Raw genomic sequence first — 21545 nt, forward strand, 5'->3', positions numbered from 1 at the left:
TTCCATCTCTTGGCAATTGTGAATAATGCTGCTATGAACATTGGCGTGCAGATATCTGTTCGTGTCACTGCTTTCCGATCTTCCGGATATATACCGAGAAGTGCAATCGCTGGATCGAATGGTAACTCTATTATCTAGTTTTCTAAGGAACTGCCAGACTGACTTCCAGAGTGGCTGAACCATATACAGTCCCACCAACAATGAATAAGACTTCCGATTTCTCCACATCCCGTCTAGCATTTGTAGTTTCCTGTTTGTTTAATGGCAGCCATTCTAATCGGTGTTAGATGGTATCTCATTGTGGTCTTAATTTGCATCTCTCTAATAGCTAGTGAAGCTGAACATTTTTTCATGTGTTTCTTGGCCATTTGTATTTCCTCTTCAGAGAACTGTCTTTTCATATCTTTTGACCATTTTATAATTGGGCTGTCTGTACTACTGTCATTGAATTGTAGGATTTCTTTATATATGCAAGATATCACTCTTTTGTCAGATACATGGTTTCCAAAAATTTTTTCCCATTGAGTTGGCTGCCTCTTTACCTTTTTGAGAAATTCCTTTGAGGTGCAGAAACTTCTAAGCTTGAGGAGTTCCCATTTATCTATTTTTTCTTTTGTTGCTTGTGCTTTGGGTGTAAACTCTAGGAAGTGGCCGCCTAATACAAAGTCTTGAAGATGTTTTCCTACATTATCTTCTAGGAGTTTTATGGTACTTTCTTTTTTTTTTTTTTTTTTTTTTTTAATCATCATTTTATTGAGATATATTCACATACCATGCAGTCATACAAAACAAATTGTACTTTTGATTGTTTACAGTACCATTACATAGTTGTACATTCATCACCTAAATCAATCCCTGACACCTTCATTAGCACACACACAAAAATAACAAGAATAATAATTAGAGTGAAAAAGAGCAATTGAAGTAAAAAAGAACACTAGGTACCTTTGTCTGTTTGTTTGCTTCCCCTACTTTTCTACACATGCATCCATAAACTAGACAAAGTGGAGTTTGGTCCTTATGGCATTCCCAATCCCACTGTCACCCCTCATAAGCTACATTTTTATACAACTGTCTTCGAGATTCATGGGTTCTGGGTTGTAGTTTAATAGTTTCAGGTATCCACCACCAGCTACCCCAATTCTTTAGAACCTAAAAAAGGTTGTCTAAAGTGTGCGTAAGAGTGCCCACCAGAGTGATCTCTCGGCTCGTTTTGGAATCTCTCTGCCACTGAAGCTTATTTCATTTCCTTTCACATCCCCCTTTTGGTCAAGAAGATGTTCTCCATCCCACGATGCCGGGTCTACATTCCTCCCCGGGAGTCATATTCCACGTTGCCAGGGAGATTCACTTCCCTGGGTGTCTGATCCCACGTAGGGGGGAGGGCAGTGATTTCACCTTTCAAGTTGGCTTAGCCAGAGAGAGAGGGCCACATCTGAGCAACAAAGAGGCATTCAGGAGGAGACTCTTAGGCACAAATACAGGGAGGCCTAGCCTCTCCTTTGCAGCAACCGTCTTCCCAAGGGTAAAACTTATGGTAGAGGGCTCAACCCATCAAACCACCAGTCCCCTATGTCTGTGGTCATGTTAGCAACCATGGAGGTGGGGTAGGCGAATACCCCTGCATTCTCCACAGGCTCCTCAAGGGGGCACTACATCTTTTTTTTTTGGTACTTTCTTTTATATTGAGATCTTTCGTCCATTTTGAGTTAATTTTTGTGTAGGGGGTGAGATAGGGGTCCTCTTTCATTCTTTTGGATATGGATATCCAACTCTCCCAGCCCCATTTGTTGAAAAGACCATTATGACTCAGTTCAGTGACTCTGGGGGCCTTATCAAAGATCAGTCGGCCATAGATCTGAGGGTCTATCTCCGAATTCTCAATTCAATTCCATTGATCTATATGTCTATCTTTGTGCCAGTACCATGCTGTTTTGGCAACTGTGGCTGTATAATAAGCTTCAAAGTCAGGGAGTGTAAGTCCTCCCACTTCGTTTTTCTTTTTTAGAGTGTCTTTAGCAATTCGAGGCATCTTCCCTTTCCAAATAAATTTGATAACTAGTTTTTCCAAGTCTGCAAAGAAGGTTGTTGGAATTTTGATTGGGATTGCATTGACTCTGTAGATGAGTTTGGGTAGAACTGACATCTTAATGACATTTAGCCTTCCTATCCATGAACATGGAATATTTTTCCATCTTTTAAGGTCCCCTTCTATTTCTTTTAGTAGAGTTATGTAGTTTTCTTTGTATAGGTCTTTTACATCTTTGGTTAAGTTGATTCCTAGGTACTTGATTTTTTCAGTTGATACTGAAAATGGTATCTTTTTCTTGAGCGTCTCTTCAGTTTGTTCATTTCTAGCATATAGAAACATTACTGACTTATGTGCATTAATCTTGTATCCCGCTACTTTGCTAAACTTGTTTATTAGCTCTAGTAGCTGTATCGTCGATTTCTCAGGGTTTTCTAGATATAAGATCACATCATCTGCAAACAATGACAGTTTTACTTCTTCTTTTCCAATTTGGATGCCTTTTATTTCTTTGTCTTGCCGGATTGCCCTGGCTAGCACTTCCAGCACAATGTTGAATGACAGTGGTGACAGCGGGCATCCTTGTCTTGTTCCTGATCTTAGAGGGAAGGCTTTCAGTCTCTCACAATTGAGTACTATGCTGGCTGTGGGTTTTTCATATATGCTCTTTATCATGTTGAGGAAGTTTCCTTCAATTCCTACCTTTTGAAGTGTTTTTATCAAAAACGGATGTTGGATTTTGTCAAATGCTTTTTCAGCATCTACTGAGATGATCAATTGATTTTTCCCTTTTGACTTGTTAATGTGTTGTAATACATTGATTTTCTTATGTTGAACCATCCTTGCATGCCTGGAATGAACCCCACTTGGTCATGGTGTATGATTTTTTTAATGTGTCTTTGGATTCAATTTGCAAGTATTTTGTTGAGGATTTTTGCATCTATATTCATTAGGGAGATTGGCTGGTAGTTTTCCTTTTTTGTAGCATCGTTGCCTGGTTTTGGTATTAGATTGATGTTAGCTTCATAAAATCAGTTAGGTAGTGTTCCATTTTCTTCAATGTTTTGAAAGAGTTTGAGTAAGACTGGTGTCAGTTCTTTCTGGAAAGTTTGGTAGAATTCCCCTGTGAAGCCATCTGGCCCTGGGCATTTATTTGTGGGAAGATTTTTGATGACTGCTTGGATCTCTTTGCTTGTGATGGGTTGGTTGAGTTCTTCTATTTCTTCTCTGGTCAGTCTAGGTTGTTCATATGTTTCCAGGAAATTGTCCATTTCTTCTACATTGTCCAGTTTATTGCCATACAGTTGTTCATAATATCCTCTTATAGTTTTTTTAATTTCTTCAGGATCTGCAGTTATGTCACCTTTTTCATTCATTATTTTGTTTATATGGGTCTTCTCTCTTTTTGATTTTGTCAGTCTAGCTAGGGGCTTGTCAATCTTGTTGATCTTCTCAAAGAACCAACTTTTGGTGATATTTATCCTCTCTATTGTTTTTTTGTTCTCTATGTCATTTATTTCTGCTTTAATCCTTGTTATTTCTTTTCTTCTACTTGGTTTAGGATTGGTTTGCTGTTCATTTTCTAGCTTCTTCAGTTGATCTATTAGTTCTTTGATTTTGGCTCTTTCTTCCTTTTTAATATATGCGTTTAGTGCTATAAATTTCCCCCTTAGCACTGCTTTTGCTGCATCCCACAGGTGTTGGTATGTTGTGTTCTCATTTTCATTCGTCTTTATGTATTTAGCAATTTCTCTTGCTATTTCTTCGTTAACCCACTGATTGTTTAGGAGTGTGTTGTTTAACCTCCAGGTATTTGTGAATTTTCTAAGTCTCTGATGGTTATTGACTTCTAATTGTATTCCATTGTGGTCCGAGAATGTGCTTTGAATAATTTCAATCTTTTTAAATTTATTGAGGCTTGTTTTATGTCCCAGCATATGATCTATTCTGGAGAAAGTTCCATGAGCACTAGAAAAGTATGTGTATCCTGGTGATTTGGGATGTAATGTCCTGTATATGTCTGTTAAATCTAATTCATTTATCAGATTGTTTAGGTTTTCAATTTCCTTATTGGTCTTCTGTCTGGTTGATCTATCTATAGGAGAGAGTGATGTGTTGAAGTCTCCCACAATTATTGTGGAAACATCAATTGCTTCCTTTAGTTTTGCCAGTGTTTCTCTCATGTATTTTGTGGCACCTTGATTGGGTGCATAGACATTTACGATTGTTATTTCTTCTTGCTGAATTGCCCCTTTTATTAGTATGTAGTGGCCTTCTTTGTCTCTCAAAACATCCCTGCATTTAAAATCTATTTTATCTGAGATTAATATTGCTACACCTTCTTTCTTTTGGCTGTAGCTTGCATGAAATATTTTTTTCCATCCTTTCACTTTCAGTTTCTTTGTGTCCCTGTGTCTAAGATGAGTCTCTTGTATGCAACATATTGATGGTTCATTTTTTTTGATCCATTCTGCGAATCTGTATCTTTTAATTGGGGAGTTTAATCCATTTACACTCAATGTTATAACCGTGAAGGCATTTCTTGAATCAGCCATCTTATCCTTTGGTTTATGTTTGTCATATTTTTCCCCTCTCTCTATTAATATCCTTTATTGTACCCATACCGAATCTCTTTAGTACTGAACCTTTCTCCAAGTCTCTCTGTCCGTTCTTTGTTTCTCTGTCTGTAGGGCTCCCTTTAGTATCTGAAGTAGGGCAGGTCTCTTGTTAGCAAATTCTCTCAGCATTTGTTTGTCTGTGAAAAATTTAAGCTCTCCCTCAAATTTGAAGGAGAGCTTTGCTGGATAAAGTATTCTTGGCTGGAAATTTTTCTCACTCAGAATTTTAAATATATCGTGCCACTGCCTTCTCGCCTCCATGGTGGCTGCTGAGTAGTCACTACTTAGTCTTATGCTGTTTCCTTTGTATGTGGTGAATTGCTTTTCTCTTGCTGCTTTCAGAACTTGCTCCTTCTCTTCTGTGTTTGACAGTGTGATCAGAATATGTCTCGGAGTGGGTTTATTTGGATTTATTCTATTTGGGGTTCGCAGAGCATTTATGATTTGTGTATTTATGTTGTTTAGAAGATTTGGGAAGTTTTCCCCAACAATTTCTTTGAATACTCTTCCTAGACCTTTACCCTTTTCTTCCCCTTCTGGGACACCAATGAGTCTTATATTTGGACGTTTCATATTATCTATCATATCCCTGAGGTCCATTTCGATTTTTTCAATTTTTTTCCCCATTCTTTCTTTTATGCTTTCATTTTCCATTCTGTCATCTTCCAGGTCACTGATTCGTTGTTCAACTTCCTCTAGTCTTGTACTATGAGTGTCCAGAATGTTTTTAATTTGGTCAACAGTTTCTTTAATTTCCATAAGATCATCCATTTTTTTATTTAGTCTTGCAATGTCTTCTTTATACTCTTCTAGGGTCTTCTTGATCTCCTTTGTATCCCGTACTATGGTCTCATTGTTCATCTTTAGTTCTTTGAGTAGCTGCTCTAGGTGCTGTGTCTCTTCTGATATTTTGATTTGGGTGCTTCGGCTTGGGTTATCCATATCGTCTGGTTTTTTCATATGCTTTATAATTTTCTGTTGTTTTTGACCTCTTGTCATTTGCTGAACTTGATAGGGTTCTTTTAGGGTTTGTAGACCAATTGAAGTCTTTATCTCTAATTTATCAGATCTACAGCTTCGTGGAGTACACTTTCTCTAACTAACCAGCAGGTGGTGTCCACGAGCCACCTGTTCTCCACAAGCCAGTTCTCCCCTGCTTAGCCTTTTTGGTGAGTGGGGGAGTGAGTCTTGTGGGTTCCAATTGGTGTACCAAGCTTGCGTGTGTAGTTGGTGTTGCCCGCCCTGTATATGGGGAGTGTTTCTGGGCAGTCAGGGAGTGGGGGTGGCTCTAACAATCAAATCTCCCTGGTGATCCTAGAGTTTTAAGGCTGCTGCAATAGTCTAATCCTTCAGTTCAGTCCTGCCACAGTTTGTCTCTGCCACTGACTCACAAGTCCTTGGTATTGGCGTATGGCTCCTGAGACTTGCAAGTGGGCCCCTCTTCCAGGCTGTGCACCCCGGGTCCTCTGTTGAGGGATGACTGTAGTATGTCACAGGTGAGTGCCATCCCCCCAGGGCGGTTCTGGGCTGCTGGGCTGTGTAGGGAGGCTCCCAGTCTGCTGAAATGATGGCTGAATGGGGCTTTGTTAATTTACACTGCTCCGCCTTCCCAACTCTGGGACAATCAGCTGAGGTTGCAGGGAAGGCTAATGTCCACGCCCAGTTCTGTGGTGTGTGCCTGTTATTTGAAACACTTCCGTCACACTGGGTTGTCTGGGGCAGCTCTGGGCTATGGGGCTGGCGATGGGCAGGCGTGTTTCCTGTCCACCAGTATGATGGCTGTGAGCGGACACCCCCCTTTTCTTGGGAAGTTGTGGTGTTTAGTGAATTTTCTCAGCCACTGGATTATTGCCTTTTGTCTCAGAGCTCTCTTAGTTCTGCTCTTGTCTTGACCTGCCCAAATTGCAAGTCTTTGAAGCTTTCTGTATTGGGCTTCTTAGAGTAATTGTTTTAGAAAAAGAAAAAAGGATTAAAAAAAAAAAGGGCCCTCCTCAGAGATCTAATGGGCTATTGAAATGCTAAGAGACAAAGCAAATAGGGCCATTAAGGAAAGGTCCACAGGGCAGAGAGATCAGCTTTTCTTCGGGATTTGCATATGAGCCTCAGGGCCTGAGCTCTGCCCTTCCCCTTTCTATGTTCACCAGAACTCCAAAAATCCTCCGCTTTTATTTTGGAGTTTTTCGTGTTGTTTTGTCTATGCCTGTCTCCTCTCTGCTGGGCTGGCTGCTCTCAGATTCTCTGGTGTCTGGTCTCAGTCTATCTATGGTTGGAGTTTGGATCAGTAGAATATGTTTCCGATAAGGGCTGCCACTGCAGTTCTCCCTTCTCCTTTCTGAAGCTGACAGCCCCTCCTCCCACGGGACTGAGCTTGGCAGGGAGGGGTGTGGGTCCCCTGGCTGCAAAAACTTACAGATTTCGCTGATCTCAGCAGTTCCACGTTTTCATGAGTGTTGTATGAAGTATGCTCAAAGTCAGATTGCTCTGTGGTGTCCAGTCCACGCAGTTCCTGGCTCTCTACCTACTTTCCTGGAGGAGTAACTAAAACATACAGCTCCTCTCCTTAACCTTTTAGTGGAGATGTGGGTGTCAGGATTGAGTCTTGCAATGATTTCGTTTCTCATTCAGGCTTTCTCAACAGAGATTCCTCTTATGACCCACAAAGCACAGAAAATGACTGTTTTCTAAATTTTCCCAAGGATATCATATCACTTAGCATCCTTCTAGATGCACAGGAGAGAAGTTAATTAGTTACATACAATGGATGCCTTAGGACGTTAGGGGTTCTCTTGCAGAACTCTGAGAAAGGCTACAGGAAATGTGCTGACCACTCATCTGGAATAGCTGACCCAATGAATAATAACAGTTTCCATGGCAAATTAATGAAAAATGACACTGGTTTTTATATCAGCACCTTTGAGTTCTACAAACTTTTGTCATTATCCAAAAGACTGATAAACTATGTACACTAATAAACTTGTTTCCTGTCTCTAGTTTGTCTTCCATTCAATCTACCCCTAGATTAATATACTCCACATTTCCAAAGCACAGAGTCAATTATCTCTCCCCTCACTTTAAAAAATTTGACTGTTATCTAATAAAGCATTATAAGCTGATCCCTGGCATTGAAGACCTTCTAAGATAAAGTCCAAAGTAGAGTTTTACAATAATATCCACACCTATCACTTGGGATATAGTTTAAATACAGATTCTTATTCTTTAGGTCTGGGGTGGGGTCTGAGATTCTGTATTTCCAGCAAGCGCCCAGATTATGCCAAATGTTTCTAGTCTACATACCACACTATGGGTAGCAAGGGTCTAAAGTACCTTTCTGTTTTCTGCCCACTGCTGACTTGCAGATTAACCATCATCTAAACAAAATGGGTTACTTATTGTTCCTTGAACATACCTTGAACTCCCTCTGTCTGGAGTAAGTACCCTTACCTCCATTTTTTGCTTATTAAAATACTGCTAATCTTTCAAGGACCTATCTATTCAAATATCTCTTCCATGAAAACTTCATGATATCCCCAAACAAATATGAGCTCTCCTTTCTATGAATTACCAAATAATGTTATTTTATTTAACAAAGTCTTATATTGCAATACTATATGCTAGAAAATGTTCTAAGAATGTTACAAATACTAATTTAATCCCTATAAAATACTCCTATGAATTCACTTCTTTCCACTTTATAGATAAATTAAGACACAGAGAAGTTAAGTAATTTGCCTAAGGATGTACAGCTAATAAATGCTGGGATTTGAACCCAGTCAGACTGGCTCTAAACTCCATGTTCCTAACTACTATGCTAAGTTTTTCCTCTTGGCACCTATCTGATGCCCTAATTTCTGTAATTGTTAATAAACTTCCTTATCTCCCCAGTAGACTATATATTCCTTGAGGACAAAGCATATCAAATTTATTCTATATCCCTCTCTATCCTATCCAAAGGAGCACTTTGTACACAGGGAAATAAAATGTTTAATAACCACAAAAAGGCTTAGCACAATGCTGAATACACACTAGATGCTGAATAAATACACATTCAATTACACTTACTAGAAGTGGTGCTGTGCTAGGTCCTGAAGATAACCAACATAAATAAGACATAGTCACTCCAGGGAGCTGGAGGAATAGCATTATGTAACTATCTATAAATACAGACTATTCTCTTAAATATACATTTCTTCTAGATGATTGTATCCAGTCTCATAGCTTTAAATACCATTTATAAGCTAATGGCTTCCAGCTTTTTATCTTCAGTCCTGATAGCTCAGGAGTCCCTAAGCTCCTGACTTTCATATGCAAATGCCCTCCTGATATTCTCCTCATGGATATCTAATAGGCAGCTTATTATGCCCCAAACAGAACTCCTTCTCATTCACTATTGGTCTTTTGCAACTTATAAATGACATAATTTATGATAAGCTGCTCTGCAAGCTATGAAGCGCTAGTCAATATTACTGACATTTGTTTCCCAATTCTTAGTTTTTTCCCACAGACTTTCAGTTTCTTAATTTTCATTTATAGTTTACTCCAGAGTGGTCTTTCTAAAATACAAATTTGATCATGTTACTCCTTGCTTACAATCCTTCAGTGGTTACTCATTCCTCCCTTCCTTAGTATAAAATCTAACACCGTAAACATGGCTGCTGCTTTCCTCTGTAGCTCATCTCTGTCACGCATGTATGAACATGCTCCTGCTATACTGAGGAGGCATTGTCTCACTGCTCCATGGCTGTATGAAAAATATTTCTATGCAGTTTTATAGTTTAGAGTTTATTCCTAGAGCATATTTCTGAGTAACTTTATTCTTTTTCTTACTTCTCTTTTGCTCTAGGCCATTGTCCTTTCTTTATTTTCTTCCCTCCTGTTTCCTTAGATTTCCTCCATTTCAAATCCTGTTTTGCTTATCACATTTAATTCATTTCTAGAGTCCCTAGGTAAGTTCATTAACTAATTTTATCACTTCCTTATACTTCAAAACTACATGTTTACTTTTTTTTCAAACATGGGAAAATAATTAATTCCAATTAAACTGTAAGTTTTGCCAAACATCAGATTGTTATATTTTATCAGCAATGGCTCTTCTTTGTCGCTTTGTTAGCTGAGTCCTGGTTAACTAAAGCTTGTTATAGTGTGCACAAAAGGAAATAAAAACTTACATTGAGAAAAGCTGAAGAAGCCACTCTACCAGCTGCTACAATAAAATCCATAATAAGCATCGTGGCACCCGGCAAACCAAGTGAAAAAAATTGAGGTGAGCAGTGCTTGATGATTGTATTGACAATATCCTTAGGAATAAGAAAAGGAGAGAAGAAAAGAATATCACATATGTAATCTTGGGTATCAACTAATCAATATCTTAAATATCTTAAATATATTTAACATATTAAAAAAAAAGGTAATTACTATACATTGGCAAACTAGTTGGAAAGACTAATTTTAATTCTCCCAAATAATCAATGCTTAGCATTATATTCTGTCAAAGGAAAGTAAACCTAAAACACATTTAACTGACATTAATACAGCATTTTTTTTCCACACTAAAGAGCAAGTTGGAAGGCTCTTTGTTTCAGAGACTTAAGAAAATAAAGCCCCTGTGTTACAAAACTAATTGCAGAGAGTATCTCCCACCTCCCAGTTGCTTCTGTGTGACAACTCTGAAGTAACTCACATGACCTGTAATGTGGCAAGTGGAGATATTCTCTTTTTCAGACAGACTGAAATCCCTAGGTATCAGAAATTTAGACTTCAAACATTTTTGAGGGAACATTATTAATTTGATTATTCCTTTATTTCACCTTGGGAATTCACCATGAGGATGCAGTGTATTAAGCTGTATGATCTGATTTATCTTAAATGAAACCTGCCTTTTTTGAGTAATAAAGATTGTTACTTCATTTCAGACATGTCTACAAGGTAGAATACTGTAATTATTTTAAATTTATAAAAGAAGTTCTTTCATTTTTCAGAAAGAGAGATATTATCTTTTAATACTAATACACTGCTTTCTAGATGAGTGCAATTGAAATTTAACTATGTTGGGATAAAAATGTTCATATTACCCTGACTTGCAATCTCTCACACTTTTTATGGCCAAGATCAAGAAGCCTGAAGTAATATTCAAGAGTTATATTTATGACTATCTAATCATTGTCACTGAACAAATGCCAAATTAAGGTTATTGTAATTATGTCATATAATAGATGGTACTAAGAATAAGTGGTGTACTGATTCTTAGAATGGAAAAAACTTCTGCTTGACTAGATGAGAAAATTTATATGCCTTTGAATAAAGTGTCAATTACAAAATGCATAAGAATAAGTAAATTAGGTCATAAAAGGAAAATGTTTTCAACCTAAGCAAACGATGATTTAGCCTTTTTGAAAGGTGAACTGCTTTGTTTAAAATTGAAGTTAGGGAAAAGATGCATTTAGTTCTCAACTCAATCCCCTAATGACATCTTATTTTTCAACTACATTTCAAGAATGAAATCATAAAATGGAAGTTACTTGCACATGAACCACTGCATAAAGGGGATCATTTTAATTCTACACCTTAAAAATAAAGAGTTAAACAGAATTGAGACTTTAGATAAATGGATATAACAACTTTTTATATATTTGTATATATTTACCTGATCATTATGAAGCAATCCACAATGCATTATATTGTAGAAATGTGTTAAAAAATCTCTATTTGGAGACACATCTTGTCTTCTTTTCATTGTATTACAAATAAGTTTATAAGCATGTAATTTACCTTGCTTATATTTATCAGTTAACATGGTTGCCTACAATTAAAAGAACAATTTTAAACATGCAAACACAAATACTGTTTGTTAAATACAACAGTTGATTATAGCAAGCAACAAAATTTTTTTCATTTATTTCTATGTTGACCCAATTTCTTTAATGACATAAAAATCAGGATTACTGAAACTACTGTTAACATCCAAAAATGATACAGTGTAGGTATGAATAATACCACATATTATTTCACTTAGGAAAATGTACCAAACATATTAAATAATACTTACAAGAAACAGAAGTCTAAAAGAAATATAGCATATTCTGTGACACAAACTTGAGGTTGAGATTTCACTTTAATACAAAAAAAGACAAACTCTTCTCCGTTTACTTTAGTTTTATTAAGAAATTTAAACAAATACAAATGACGCATTCTGAATAATAATTTTGGTATGCACACTCTCCACTCTATATAATGCCCAGCAACTTCCTAAGAGTACTAGTTATAAAATAAGTACTCAGGAAAACTATACAATAGCTAAACTTTCAATGAAATGTTTAAGACTGACCACATGCTTATTTACTAAATGGACTTTTAAGCTAATGTTTTATATATTAAGCTTACCTTGAAAAGCCAAGGTGTAAGAATTCTCAGTGGAGGAATCAAAACTGGTGGAGAAGGGGAGGTCAGGTTATCAGTTGAAATGCCGAGGTTATCTCTAATCTGTAATTTTCAAATAAAGAGCAACAAACTTATGTAAACTAGTTCTCTCTTCCAATTTGCTTTGCCTTAAACTTTAGTTCAAGTCCAATTTCTGCCACTAATTAGATATTTAATTATGGTTAAGTGACTTCACCATGCTGGGAACCAGTTTATCTCTAGTAAATGGGTTTGACTTAACGTTCTCTAGGGCCTCCTCTGTTTCTTAATACTTTATTTTTATTCTCCTTTCCTTCTCCCTTATGCCCTTTCCTTTCTGTTTTACCTTAGCTAGATTCTGCCAAAGTTCACAGAGGTAATCAAAAACTTGAGCATGTATTTCAGGATCCATAATAATGTTGACATCTCCCAAAATGCCTAGCATTCTTCGCCACATTACAGTAGCAACATCAGCATGCCATCCTGTGAGAGTACCTCCTGCCATCACACTACAACATTCAGACGGAAATTCACTAATTTCTGTAGGTAAAAAGGAAGTAATACAATAGTGTCAGTCATTTCTCTAGAGAATTGATCACAAAAATAAAAAAGAGTCAACTTAAACTCATCTTAAATATTCATAAAAGTGAATAAAAGAAACATCAATATACATTAGTTATTTTTTTCCTGATATGGTCAAAACCTTAGCAGTCCACAACTCCTTATCATGGCAATAATTACGTATTCAATAGTGCTTCTATTTAGATTTACCTAGGGAAGAAATGATGCAACTACCCCTAAAACGTTGCCAGTACAGAATGGAGAAATTTAAGTTTAACATAATTAAAGATCAAATTTCTAAACATATACTCTCACTTTTTTCTAATAGCTACTTCAGGTTATATCATTAAATAAATAGAAAATCTCAGGCTAAAAACAGATCCTGTAGGAAGTCTTCATAAGCCTATTTCTTTAAACTTAAAACTTTCAAAAGAAATGTATCTATATATTTCACAATTAAGCTAGACCTAGGATTAAAAGAGATATCACAATGGCATGGAAAGTATTTTACTAAAGTTTAAATACAATCTAAATTTCCATAACTATTTTTCTTATATCTATTAATACTGGCAAGATTATGAACAAGAAATATAAATAACAAAAGTCAAAGAGTGATTAGACCAGCTATTGAGAACCTTGAGTTCTAGCCTCATTTCTACCACTAATTATACGATGTTGTACAAGTTATTTAGTAACCTCTCTAAGGCTATAATTCCTCCTCTGTAAAACAGATGGTTTACAGATCTCCAGCTTCAAGAAAAAATTCCATTATTCTACTTCATGTATATACAGAAAAAGCTAAAAGTCAGTAGATATCCATGCATCAAAAGAACTTCGGAAACTAAAAATTTTTGTAGACTCTAAGGATCATTATAATTTTTCATGCCTGATAATATTTTCACATACTGATGTCATATGTAACATCCTCTACTCTTTATGCTTAAAATTTACAATATTTTATTCTCTTTGCATGTAAAGAATATAATAACTGATTGTATTATAAAAAAGTTCCAAATAATTAGTCTTTCTCCATAAAAAAAAAAGTCTTCTGGTGAAAACACACTAAAATAAAACAAACCAAAAAAACACTGCAACTTTAACAATCATGGTTGACTCCTCCTTATTCTCCAGCACTTTCATAATATACCAATTAATCAAATGATTTGTCTCTAACTTATCCTTCCGAAAGCAAAACTAATAAAATTTTAAATGATCAAAAAGCAAGCAACAATGTAAGTTCTTTGATTAAATCCTGGAAAAGGTTGCTATTGTTGGTGGGGTAGCTACAAAGGATGTTATTATAGGGACATCTGACTATGAAGTGAAATAACAGTAATATATCAATATTAAATATCCTGTATGTGATATGTATATTGTGGTTATGTAGGAAACATACTTATTTCTTAGGACATAACCAGTAAAGTGTATCTAATATCGGTAAACAACTGTTGAATTTATGTGAAGGATTTATAGGTTTTCATTTCAGTAGTCTTGCAACTTTTTATAAGTTTGATATTTTTTTCCAAATGTTGGAGAGGAAATTGTAAACAAACAAAAGGAGGAAAAGAAAAGGTCAGATAAAATCCACAAACCAGAAAAGTAGATCCTATATAATTGTAAAGTGATTGCATATTAAAAGAATGAGTCTCTTAAGAAAAAAAAGTCTAGAAGTTATGACTTTACATTTCTTCATTTGGTCATAGAGTGAATATGTTAAATTACCAATGAAAATAAGTTTTCTAATTTTTTCATAGTAAATATTTCATAAATAATGTCTTTGGCCAAAACTTTTTTTGGCATATTTGCAAAATTTGCCTCTATCCTAAGGCTTGATGCATTGTGCAGAATTTAGCAAAAATAACTTTAATTTTAACTTCCATTTTCTGAGGTTTCCCAAGCCATTTAAAAAAAATTTTTTTATTGTGAAATATAACATATACAGAAAAAGATAACTTTCAAAGTACGACTTAACAAGTAGTTATAGAGCAAATTTCGAAAAATGTTATGGGTTCGAGTTCCACCATTTTAGTTATTTCCTTCTAGTTGTTCTAATACCCCAGAGATTAAAAAAAAATTCAGTATGCATAATCGTTTGTTAAATCCTATCTTGTCTGTTGCTACCCCTTCCTCTTGTTTGATCACTGTCTCAATGTTCAGGGATATCTGGGCAGTGACCACCCTAACTTGTTCATATTGAAAAGGGATGTCAACATTATGGGGAAGGGGGATGCATCCGGTTGATGTTCTTGAAGAAGCTGCTGCCTCTAGGTTTTCCAAGCCACTTTGTAACATTTACTTAAAAAGAAAAATACTTCCTTTGGACTGGCTACTCCCTACTCTTTAATTAAATTTAGTTGATACACTTGCAGACTTAAAATCAATAAAAGATTATTGATTTGATCAACTGTTTCACTGTAAGCTTGTTTACAAACAGCAAGGGATATTGCTACTACCTTCTCCTGTGAGTCAGCAAGTTCTTCAGGTACAGCATTAAGAATAATGATGCCAAATTACAAATTTCATGTTTTAGGATAGACACTATGTCAATAAATGATAACACAAAAAAAATAATGTAATCACCAATTCTAGGACTGTAATCAAATACAAGAGAATAAAGCAAAAATCAATATAAATATCTTCAAGAGCAAGAAAAAGTGTTGTAGTAACACATTTTCAAAAGACTTAGAAAATTGTATTAATCATGCATAATCAGTCAGGTTTAAGACATCTTATTTATGATTTCCTAACACTAATACACTGAAAGGAAAAATAGCAAATTTCCAAATATTGCCTAGGTCATCGGGTGTTTGAAGAACGGAGTGGTGCAGCTTCTCATCAAGTTGTAGATCTTTGTGTTCCAAGTGATCTATATTCAGTGTGGAAGGGGAAGGTGTCTGTGATCTGGATCCCAGAGCTGAATGTACCGGGGAAGCACTTTCTGAACCTGTAAATATAATTTCATTAAATTACTATAAAAAATAAATTTAATACCCTACCTAAGTTGTAATGCTAAAAATCCAAGTTAAAAGACACATTTAAAACATCAAAAGATAAAGCAGATTATAAATTGGCCAAGGAAATTAGGTCATAATATTATAAAATATTATAAAATCAGAATATTGTATAAGATTTTATACTTAAGACATCTCAATTCATATCTACCATGGGACTAGAATGGAATCAAAACTGGAGGTACTCATTAACTGGAGTTATTAGTGAGAGTTAGAATGTCTACTACCATTCCTGGCCCAGCTGTAGAAACCTGAAATTAACTTTTCTCTCTGGGTACCCATTGCTACTACACTGCGCTTACTTCAGACTTAGGGCAATTCAAGAGTAGGGATACAGCTCCTATTGCTGCATGTGCCACTCACTATCAGTTCTGGCCTGGATTACACCAGTCCCTAGCCTTCAGCCTCTCCCACAAACCAACTCCTTCCTCCCAATTCTCTATAAGGTAGCAAAAAGATAAAAAAATCTCATCTGATCATATCACTTGCTCACTTAGTTCCTTCAATGGTTCCCTGCTGACCTCAGGACAAGCCCAAACTTCTTAGTATGGTTTTCTCAAGTCTTTCTGCAACTTTCTTACCTCTTCACAATCCCCCTAGTACTTTCCAGCCATGAAAGTAAACTACTTTTGCTTAGAATACATTATACCTTTGGCCTTTTCCACATTTCTCCTCTTCATTGAGCCTTAATCCTCTTCTAAGTATGGTTAGTATCTCCTTATTTTTCAGGTTCCAGCTTAGACACTGCTTCCTGAGAAGTCTAATTGCAACCCTGCTAATTATGAATAAGGAGTCTCTGCCCTATACTCTTGAACTTTATACCTCCCTATTATACATCTTATGTTAAACTTCTTTCTAGCAGAGAAATATCAATATTCTGGACTCAATAATAGCAAACCACTGCCCTTTGTGACTCTTCCTATATAGTAAAGCAAAAACCAATGTAAATAAACACTTATTTGTATTATTTGTATTATATAATGCATTTGACAAAATCCAGCACCCCTTCTTGTTAAAAACACTTGAAAAACTAGTAACCGAAGGAAATTTCCTCAACATGATAAAGGGCATCTATGAAAAATCAACAGCTAACATTATCCTCAATGGTGAAAGACTGAATGCTTTCTCTCTAAGATCAGGAACAAGACAAGGATGCCCACTGTCACTCCTGTTATTCAACATTGTACTGGAAGTTCTAGCCAGAACACTTAAGCAAGGAAATAAATAAAAGGCATCCTATTTGGAAAGGAAGAAGTAAAGTTTTCCTTATTTGCAGAAAATACTGAAAAATCCACAGCAAAGCTACTAAAGCTAATAAATGAATTCAGCAATGTGGCAGGGTATAAGATCAACACACAAAACTCAATAATGTTTCTATATATTAGTGACGAACAATGTTAAGAGGAACTCAAGAAAAAAATGCCATTTACAATAGCAAATAAATGAATCAAATATCTAGGAATAAATTTAACCAAGAAGGTAACTCAAATGTAGAAACTACAAAACATTGCCAAAAGAAATCAAATAAGACCTAAACAAATGGAAGGACATTATGTGTTTATGGATTGGGAGACTAAATATTGTTAAAATGTCAAGTTAACTCATAGTGATTTACAGATCTAATGCAATCCCTATAAAAATCCCAACATTCTCCTTTGCAGAAATGGAAACATCAATCATCAAATTTATATAGAAGAGCAAAGGACCCCAAAAAGCCAAAATCAGCTTGAAAAAGAACAACAAAATTGGAAGACACACTTTCCTATTTTAAAACTTACTACAAAGCCACAGTAACAGTAATCAAAACAGCATGATCTTGGCACAAGGATACAAAGATCAACAGAACGGAATTAAGAGTTCACATCTATGGCCAACTGATTTTGTGACATGGGTGCCATGTCCACTCAATGGGAAATAAACAGTCTCTTCAACAAATAGGGCTGGAAAAACTGGATGTCCAAAAGCATGAAGGTGAACCTCTACCTCACATCATATACAAAAATCAACTCAAAAATCAGAGATCTAAACCAGAACTATAAAATCCTAGAAAAAAACACCTTTAGAACCTTGAGTTAGGCAATGGTTTCTTAGACTTTACAACTGTGATGGTAAGGTTCAGGTGTCAACTTGGCCAGGTGATGGTACCCAGGTGTCTGGTCAAGCAAGCACTGGCCCAATTGTTACTACAAAGACATTTGTGGCTGGCTAATAAACCAGAAGGCTGATTTATTAAATCATCAGTCAATTGGCTGCAGCTGTGACTGATTACATCCATGAAGGGCATGTCTTCCACAATGAGAGAATGCAACCAACTGGATTTAATCCAATCAGTCGAAGACTTTTAAGCGAGACAGAGAGGACATTCACTTCCTCTTCGGCTAACCAGCGAAGCATTTCCTGAGGAGTTCATTGAAGTTGCCAGTTCATTTCCTGAGGAGTACATTAAACACGTTCACTGAAGTAGCCAGTTAGTTCACTGCCTGAGGAGTTCACTGAACATCTTCATTGGGGTTGCTAGTTTGCTGCCTGCCCTACGGAATTTGGACTCGTGCATACCCACAGTTACGTGAGACACTTTCATAAAGTCTTATATTTATAGATATCTCTTGTTGATTCTGTTTCCCTAGAGGACCCTACCCTAACTAATACAACAACCAAAGCACGAGCAACCAAAAGAAGAAAAAAATAAATTGGACCTCATCAAAATTTAAAACTTTAGAACATCATGGGACTTTAACATGAAAGTGAAAAGACACACTGCAGACTGGGAAAAAATATTTGGAAGCCACATATCCCTAAAAAGTATCCTTGTGCCCACTGGCACTTGATCTCCTCTCTTGATTCCTGACCCCAAGTAACTTTAATCTGCTTTGTCACTACAGTTTTTCCTTTTCTAGAATTTCATACACATGGAATAATACATAGCATACCATCTTTTATATTGTATTCCTCTCAGCAAAGTTTTTGAGAGTCAGCTATGTTTTTGCATATATTAATGCAAATAAATTATTTTCATTGCTGAATATTATACTATGAATACACAATTTGTTTATGCATTCCTCAGTTGATGGACATTTGGGTTGCTTTCAATTATTAGCTACTATGAATAATGCTGCTACAAACTTTTGCATACAACTGTCTTAGGTAAAAACGTAGAAATGGTCACATGGTAAATGTATGTTTAACTTTATAAGATACTGAATAAATTTTCCAGAGTGACTATACATTCCTACTAGCATCGGGTGAGATTTCCAGTTGCCCTGCACCCTTCTTCAACAGTTGGTATTGTCAGTATTTTTAACTCCAGTTACATTTTAGTATGTGCATAGTGGTGTTTCATGCTTTATAGTTGCATTTTCCTGATTACTAGTAATGCTGCATATCTTTTCATATTTATTTATTTTTAAGGAAAACTGTAAAATATGATTATTATAAAACGATGTTCTCTGGTATTTCTCTTTGAGTGGTTTAAATCCTGTGATAATGGAAATGATAATCTAATGCAATTGGATCCTCTCCTCTACTCATTCCCCATTCTGCAATGGGGCATGCTGAAATTCTTACTTATCCTCTGGGAGAAGAGGAGGCAGGATTTAAAAATGGAGATGAATTCCTGCCTATTTAGTACTCCCATGGCTCAATTTCATCCATCTGGCTAGGCTGAGAAAATGTGCCTAAACTAATTGAGCAATGCAGAAGTTTGCTGCCCCAGTCTTGCAAATTCTATTCAACCACAGGATGCAAAACTCACCCACTGATATTTAAGCTAGAATGGATAACCACATACAAGTGATACCAAATTGCAGTTGGAACCAGAGTGTATTTGGATCATGTAGTAGAACCCCAGAACAAGGGGCCACTAGTTGCTCAGGCTCACTTTGGTCACTGCATTTACCTTGCAATAATGTAATCCTGCATTTTATATGACTGAATTTCCTGGACCTCATCTGTCATCTTATGGTGGTATTATTGATGGTAGTGGGGGTTGACCACATGTAAAAAAGTTTTTGAAAAGCATAATTTACTGTATAAATGCAGAATATTAGTATATCGAGACATAGAGCCTTCTTGGGCAGTGTGCATTATATGTTTTCTATAATAAAAACTTTGCTAAAGAAATCTACAAAAATCTAGGTTGACTCTACACTACAATGAAAAAGATATTTTAGCATAGTACCATAACTTTTTTTGTTACACAAAGTATTTTAAAATTACTGTAGAAAATGCTCTAGTGCTTAAACGCACAAAACTGTGCATATGGCACTCACATTGGCAGCACATATACTAAAAATTGGAATGATACAAAGATTAGCATGGCCCCCATGCAAGGATGACATGCAAATTTATGGAGCATTCCATATTTTTTTTCTCGTTTGTGTCTTAAATGTCTACTTGGCAGGGACCCAAAGATGTTAGTGAGCTGAAGTGCATAACTTTGTATATAGTTATATTATGGACATGAAAACAATCTGGGACTAATGTTTTGCCCTTGGCCTTCTTAGATGGTGGCCCATTCCTCCCCTTCCTTCGCAGCTCAGATGTGGAATGCTCCGCATAGCGAAATTTCGGTTAGGGGTTTTGCCTGTGGCTTTATCCTACAGTCCACTATGGAAAATGTGTACAGATTTCATGCTTGACACTTAACAATTACCTATCAATAGATCATCCTGCTTGACCTTAACAAAGTAAACAGTGTCTATTTGAGTGGAAAAAAAAATTGTGCATACAATATTAGGAGTTCTCAGAACCCCTTGAAGCACATGGACTTCAGGTCAAGAACTCTCATTTAATGCTTTTTTCCCCTCTATTGTTAAACAAAGATGAGTGAAACAATACTTAAATAGTAATAAGGAATACTTAAAATCTCTCAAAAATTCTAAATGAATTCTTTTGGAGGCTTAAAAATGCATTTAAGAAATACATTCCCTCAAGAAACCTTACCAGTAACCGTTGCGACTTCAGCAGAGAAAGCTTGTTGATTAAGACTGCTTGTTTCAGAGTCTATGTGAAGTGTGGTTAGACTAGCCACTTCCTGCTCTTCAGCGCTCTGATGATGGCCAGAAACGGAATCCACATCAGCAGAGGATGCAATCCCAGCATCAGCTCCAAAGCCAAAATCTATAAGAAGAAGAAATGTTAGTATATATGAGTCCCATTTACAAAACAAACATCAATAAAAAAGACACACAGCTACTTCAGCAAAATGATCAAATATTAACATTCCTCCTAAATCTGTTCTATTTGAATATGACTCAGGTAAGTGTAAATAATGTTAATACTTTGAAGATCATAATTAGGAATATTTTTAAAATGTTAACATATTTAACAATTTCTCATAGCATATTATTAACAGTAATTATCAAAGACACATATGATACATCATCACTATTCTCATTCAGGTTTTCTGATAGCTGGGAATACACTTACTGGTTTGATAGCTGGGAATACACTTACTGGTTTTCAAGTACTTTATAATCTTTAGTAGAGATATATATAATAAAAATGGCATATAACATGGTAAAAAAATTATTTTTCTCTTAAACTGTATTCTCAGTTTGAGTGAGATCAGAGGACTGTACAATCCATGAGGCAGGAAGCAGGAATTTTCAATGCCTTCACAAACTTGGTTCCTAAGATTCTGACTTTCTTCTTTTCATTTAGGTGCTCTTCACTGACTGCCAAGTGTATTACAGAATTATAGCAGAATAGCTATGTGGTAGTAATACAGTGGCACGTATCACTAACATCACTTTAATATGGAGCAATTATTCAAGAAAGGCTCTGAGTACCCTAGCATTTACCCAGTAATTCTATTCTGGGTATAATTTGCAGCAACATCATATAAAGGAGCATTTTTAAGGAAAATATACATTTGATGTAATTCATGATATTCTGAATGTTTGTAAATCTGTATCTGGCAATGAAAAATTACAA

The 21545-nt window shown here is 35.9% G+C and overlaps 1 protein-coding gene and 1 non-coding gene across 8 annotated transcripts in view; one reads left to right on the top strand and one right to left on the bottom strand.

Moving 5' to 3' along the window:
- Positions 1–21545, bottom strand: part of RALGAPA1 (Ral GTPase activating protein catalytic subunit alpha 1) — a 384096-nt gene that overhangs the window by 165993 nt on the left and 196558 nt on the right. For all 7 annotated transcript variants that reach the window (XM_037834821.1, XM_037834823.1, XM_037834822.1 and 4 more), the window contains 6 exons: positions 20553–20729; positions 15392–15544; positions 12386–12579; positions 12025–12123; positions 11288–11443; positions 9813–9941 (listed from right to left, as the gene is read on the bottom strand). In XM_037834821.1, the coding sequence (XP_037690749.1) occupies positions 9813–9941; positions 11288–11443; positions 12025–12123; positions 12386–12579; positions 15392–15544; positions 20553–20729 (908 nt within the window). The remainder of the gene's footprint in view (positions 1–9812; positions 9942–11287; positions 11444–12024; positions 12124–12385; positions 12580–15391; positions 15545–20552; positions 20730–21545) is intronic.
- Positions 19872–19976, top strand: LOC119533557. The gene has a single exon (XR_005216683.1). It is a non-coding gene; the product is annotated as a U6 spliceosomal RNA (small nuclear RNA).

Source organism: Choloepus didactylus, chromosome 4, assembly GCF_015220235.1.
Source record: "Choloepus didactylus isolate mChoDid1 chromosome 4, mChoDid1.pri, whole genome shotgun sequence".
Taxonomy (NCBI): domain Eukaryota; kingdom Metazoa; phylum Chordata; class Mammalia; order Pilosa; family Megalonychidae; genus Choloepus; species Choloepus didactylus.